The sequence below is a fragment of the Morone saxatilis genome, unplaced genomic scaffold (assembly GCF_004916995.1).
Source record: "Morone saxatilis isolate NCDOM2014 unplaced genomic scaffold, NCSU_SB_2.0 Contig19, whole genome shotgun sequence".
NCBI classification, from domain to species: domain Eukaryota; kingdom Metazoa; phylum Chordata; class Actinopteri; family Moronidae; genus Morone; species Morone saxatilis.
This window is the reverse complement of record NW_023339751.1, coordinates 4,039,952-4,045,853: the sequence shown is the minus strand read 5'-3', so window position 1 is coordinate 4,045,853 and position 5,902 is coordinate 4,039,952. Positions and strand designations below refer to the sequence as shown.

At 43.4% G+C, this 5,902-nt stretch overlaps 1 protein-coding gene across 1 annotated transcript in view; it reads right to left on the bottom strand.

Annotated features, from left to right (window-relative positions):
• The window catches only part of vwc2 (von Willebrand factor C domain containing 2), an 18,207-nt gene extending 12,568 nt beyond the window's left edge, over positions 1-5,639 (bottom strand). Inside the window, exons 1-2 of the mRNA XM_035663898.1 lie at positions 4,918-5,639; positions 2,980-3,109 (exon numbers count right to left, since the gene is read on the bottom strand). Of these exons, the coding sequence (XP_035519791.1) occupies positions 2,980-3,109; positions 4,918-5,568 (781 nt within the window). The 5' untranslated portion in view covers positions 5,569-5,639. The remainder of the gene's footprint in view (positions 1-2,979; positions 3,110-4,917) is intronic.
• Between the last annotated feature and the right edge of the window lie 263 nt (positions 5,640-5,902).

The following is a 5,902-nucleotide window of genomic DNA, read 5'->3' as shown; positions in this document are numbered from 1 at the left end:
ATACTGAACAAATTGCTCCCTCTCTTGCTGTGAATGTGTATGAAAGGGTGAATGTGGCACGTAGTGTAAAAGCCCTTTGAGTGGTCGGAAGACTAGAAAGGTGCTATACAAATACAGGTCCGTTTACCGTCTAACTGAGCTCATAAATCAAGTGAGAAGTTGGCTCATTTCCCCATAAGACTCAATAATATTGTGCTTCTTTGTGGCAGCACATGGTGCTGCCCCCTGCTGGCCATTAGAAAGAATACAGGTTTGAGACACTTCCAAGTTGGCTTCACTTCACAGACCCGGAAGCCACTAATTATGTACTGTCAATGGATATAACCTGTGTACATAAAACATTAACTATTTTATATTAATTGACATTCGGATTTGGAACCTATATTGAATCAATTCGGCAATTATAGTGCTGTGTTTTATTATTTTTTATTCACAAATTCAACAACAAAGTGCTTTAAATTTCTCCACAGCAGCAACGGCGGCCAAACCTCCTGGGTATTGTAGTATTTACAACCGTCCAGCGCCATGCCAAACTGACATAAAACATGATTGTTTAGTTACAAAGATGACATAAATCAAACCAATGGCCATCACACAAACACAAAGAATTGTGACATTATTCCAGCGAGTTCTGTGTGTTTCTGGAACATAAAAGATTTTAAAAATGAATTAGCAGTGGCATTAAAATACTACTTGAAGCAGCAGCTACTCCCACTTCACAACTGTATTAAACACTGTCTGCCCACATACTTTAAACTCAATGCCCTCAGATCCATGAAAGACATTATACAACTGTGTTCACAGGCTGCGTATTTCTACTCATGATGAGTAAACTGGTCTTAATGTGTAGAATCAGTGTAGTGCCCCTTTAAATGCATAACCCAAAAGGACTATCCAAATATTTCTTATTCATATTGTGAAAAGTGTTAGTTGTGGTTTGGTACCTTGGCGTCTTAAGACATAGGGAGCTCTGTTTATTGAATGGTAATGTGTGGTAATCTTATGGTAATAGGGACTGATGCCATCTTAAAACTGAAAATCCTTATCGGCTGAATGAGCATGTGGATTTTGTGGGACTTTTGAATACAGAAGCATGCTGTCCTCAGTCTGCCACATCTTTGCACATACTGTACTGTATCTACATCTGTCTGCAAGACTGATGTGCCTGCGGAAGCAACCCAGCAAATCCACTGGGCATTTCACAGGGGAAAATATGGAGCACTGCCCAAAACTCTGCACAAAGCACTCTCAGCATGATCAATATGTGCATATATAAAAAGTGGGTGAACAGCAAAAAAAAAAAAATGTGAACAAAGGACCATCGTGCATTTCCCAAGATTACAGCAGGCAAATATTAATAGAGTGAGTAACGCTTCATGACTACCAATGGTCTCAACTTATTATCTCTGGAGGTTGTGAGACAGGCTTTTAATTTGACTGAGGCAACCTCTGATTGATAACTGGTCAGGAACATTCATTACATGCAAACTTTTATTTCTATAATGTTTTATGAGTCTAAAATAGTACAATAATTATCCTATGATATTCTGGATGTGAACTCAGTAGAATGTGGCGTTTTGTGGATATTTTGCTTATTTCATCCAGTTAAATCATTACAGGATAAACCTCCATTCAAGACATCAACATTTGTTTTTGTAATTTCACATGCACACAATCTGTTATTCTTAAATCTCTTGTGTTCTTGTTCTAATGTGTAAAAATGCTCAGATTCAACAAATGAAAAATATCTTGCTTGCTGTTTTACTCAACAATGATATTAGCAGTGCTGTCGTCTAATAAGTGGCTCATACAGACGAAGCACTTTCTATGTGCAGCATACTGTGTGTCTTGTCTCCATCACAGGCATTTTCTCTTCATGCAGATTGCTTGTTCTTGTTTATAGCAGACAGCCTGCGCCACTTTAAGATTCCAAGTCAGAGATACATATCGCAAGTCATCATTCTTTTTGCTGAAGGAAGCAATGTTGCTGACATTGCCATGTTGCATTAGAGTCACACCAAGAAAACAAGGGGACATAATCTAGGACATGCTGTCTGGAATCATCCGAAACAACTTCAGATAATCGACTCTGAGCCGCAGAATTCCTTCTTCTCAGACGAGCCAAAGCTCTCAAACCAACAGGATCATAAACTTACAACCCCTAGAAGCAAAAAATGCAAGCGGACCTCAAATCTCTGTACCAGACGGTAACGACGGATTCGGAACATACGCTACTGCCTCCATCAGATAAACTGAATAATTATATGAAATTAAGACTGGAAATGACACATGAGCAATTGTTTTGCACAAAAACAGGCCACGACTCATAACTGATTAACCACATTCTTGGTGTGAGTTCATTGAAATAGATCTCATTACTTCAAATATGCAATCTGATATGGCAAGGGACTGCAAACACTGCAGTGCAGCATGCTGCGTGCTTTGCGTCAGCAAAACAAGTGTCACGCTACCTTGCCCTCGTAACTCCTGTTGAGGTGCCCTTGAGCAAAAATATCTGACACTAGCCTGCTCTAGTGGAGCTACCCAGCAGCCACCCCACTAGGACACTGGTTTTACTGGAGTTAAAGGTCCAGTGTGTAACATTTAGGATGATCTATTGGTAGAACTTGAATATAATATTAATAGGTTTGTTTTTATTAGCATATAATCACCTGAAAATGGGCATTGTTATTTTTTTGTTACCTTAGAATGAGCTGTTTTTAACCTACAGACGCCGCAGGTTGGCTTCCATGGAGGTTGCCATGTTTTCACAATGGACAAACTAAACACCGGCTGTAAATAGGGTGCGTTTCTCGCACAATTTGCGGCCAGTGTAGTTTCTCCTTTGTGCTTGGAAGGAGAGGGTAAAACGAGGGAGTTGCGATCCGCAACTACTCCGCTAGATGCCACTATATCCTACACGCTCAACCTTTAAAGGTGTTCACTGCAGCGTTATTGAAGGAAATCTTCTCCACTCACCAGTCTTGCAGATGGGACAGCACTGATCAGGCTCGTACTCCGGGTCCACACACTCTGTCTGAGGGCAGGCTGACACAGAGCACAACACCTCTCCACTTGGCTCACACCGGCACTTCTCACATGGAGACACCTGGATAGCAGAGAAGAAATAGTAATTAACACCCCTATAAACAGTTCACAAGCAGACACACAGACAACAAAGAGTCTCCTCTTAATTAATTTCTTGCTATCTTCGTCTTTGGGTCTTTGTTTGTCTCAGTGTCTGTCTTTTCCTCTGCTCTCTCTCTCTCCAGCACACACACAGAAACACTCCTGTCTGTCTGGTTTGTTTAAGACAGTGTGCATTCAATGTCACAAAGCTACATCTATAGGGAAGTCTCATCCTTCTCAACTTCATTGCCAATGAATGCTTCATTTTGGGGAGAGCCGAGTCGAGAATTGAACTTCGCCATCCAATCGGGGGGTATGGAAAAATCATTAGGAATGGGATACAAAAGAAAGATGCTTCCAATTTTCTTGGTGCATGAACAGAAACATTAGAAATGACTTGGTTATCCGAGTGATCCTGTGTGTCACGAAATAAAACAAATTTGGGACAAAGGCTGGGACTGATAGTATACAGTTTGAATTACATCCAGCTACTATAGTGCCCTTGAAATGGTTCATTTAGCAGCTGCTTGTATAAAGCCTTACACCTTTGGTTTTAACAACAGAGCAAAGGTTAATTCTACCAGCATTGCTGTAGATTGCAGAGGTTTGCGCCTCCGCATGGCACTCCACTGTGAAAAATGGAGCGAGGCAGCACTTACTACGAAGCCCCAGAACTTAGCAATCAAGCATAAAAACCTGCCTGTTGCTTAGTTTCAAAGCACCCCCCTCCACACCACACAGCACAAAGGCTGATGTATGACGCTTGTGAAAGTGGAGCTTTCTGTAGATTTCCCTCAGCAGAGACTTGACATAGAGCTGTCGGTAACGCTGTGAGTTAGAAGAAGAAAAATCCCTTATTAGCCTTAACCTCCTGCTGAGACACTCGCCAACATAAAGAGAAGCATTAAGACCTGGAAAATGTAGCGTCTTGTCAGAGACATAACACCAAGACTGTGACGCAATTCTGAGTTGAAGCCTTTCAAAAAACGTGTCAGAAGATAAAATGTTAAAAATCTTGCTGGTGTATCTTTTTGATTTTTCACAGTGCATATTCTTAGCCCTGTGCTAAGACCCTGGGATAAATTATCCTTTTTTCACACACACATTGTTAATCCGGGGTTAACCTAAACCCTGGGCTATATGACTGACATTGCCTTAGGTTAAATGTCTTTTGGAACACCTGACTAATGTTTAAATGTACGTCTTTTTACTTTAGCCCTGTTTCAAGCTGGAGCCTTTCACCCCCAGGTTTAGTCAATTTTCAGGGGATAACCCCGCAAACTTGGCACACAAGCCCTAGGCTAAAATTGGGGTTAGCCCACTTTAAATGCACCAGGATTGTAGCAGTGTGAAAGCTTTTTTGGCCTGAGGCTAAAAGTTGCTAGTGGCTAAGAAGGTTCTAAGAATGTTTTTAGCCCTGGGCTAAGTGCAGTGTGAAAAGCCCTGTGTCTCTTCACAAACACCTACACCTAGCAGCATGCTCTGCAGAGTTGTAACATTACTACTGTAACTCTATGTGTATCAACAAACTGAATATGGAGACACTCTGCTGAAGCTGCATTGCTAAATTCAGCCTCAGGTAATATTCAGGCGTTGTGTAAGAAAAAAGACAAGTGCTGACCTTTGCCATTATAAATCTGCCTGCCTGCTCGCTTGCATGCTGCGAGGTAAGGTAACTAGTTTCTGTATAGTGCCTGTGATGAACTCCATTGAACAGCAAGGAGTGTTCTGTCAGCACTTCTTTGTTTGAGCATGTCAAAAATGAGTGAATGCAGTTAATGGGCTCACCTTAAACTCTTCTAGAGAGGCGTAGATCTTGCCCCGAAACTCGCAGTAGTTCTTTCTCTCCTTGCACTGCGGGCAGCATTGGCTAGTGTCCACTTTAATGCAGCGAGGGTGAACCCTGGGACATTCTGGTTTGGTGCACAGAGGGCCCTCGTCTGTGCAGAGGCAAGGGCACGTTGAAGGGCCCGGGGTGAACTGCTCACCGATAGCGTACACAAAGCCGCTCTCATCCATGCAGCCTTTCCCCCTGTAGTCTGGATAGGCGTACTCGTCGATGGCATCCAGAGAGAGGGTGACGTCACTGGTAGGGCCCTCGTCTATTTGGTTCAGGCTGTCCTGTTCAGTCCACAGCTCCTGGGGCTTCCCGCCCTTAGATCCTCGTGACTGGGAGCTGAGATTCGGTCTGGCGCGGCTCGCGGCAGTCCTGTTGGGGCCCAAACCATTGATTTCCTCCGGCCGCTGCTGAGCGCCATATCCCAGCGGCTCCTCGGAGACCTGCTTGTCCTGATGTTTGTCCTCCCTGGCTTGGGTCAACACCCTTTCCAAGCGTTCTCGGCTCGCTGGTAAGGTCGCTATAGGATTACACTGAGCACCGCTCATCAGGACCCCCAGAACAAAGAGAACTTCTGCTGTCATGGCAACGGAGTGCAGCATCTCTCCCCACCACCAGCGAGGTGGGAAAACACCTTGGCTCACATAACACACTTCACATCTCAGGTGTGAGCCAGTCCATCTGGAAAGAGAAAATTAAACTGGGGTTATGTGCTCTGTATTTTGTCACTTTTCATTCCAGGTGTGGCGTTTGTCTCGTTCAGCCTCTAGAACATTGCAAGAGATTCAAGCGACTTTAGAGCACTGCTCCATCATGTTAAACATCCTGCTGAGTGTGACGCAAGCCTGTAGGATCAGTGAATTGGATCATCAGGACAGGCAGTATTCATAGGGCCGTGTTACGAAATCGATACTGCTTCATACTGTAACACCTCTC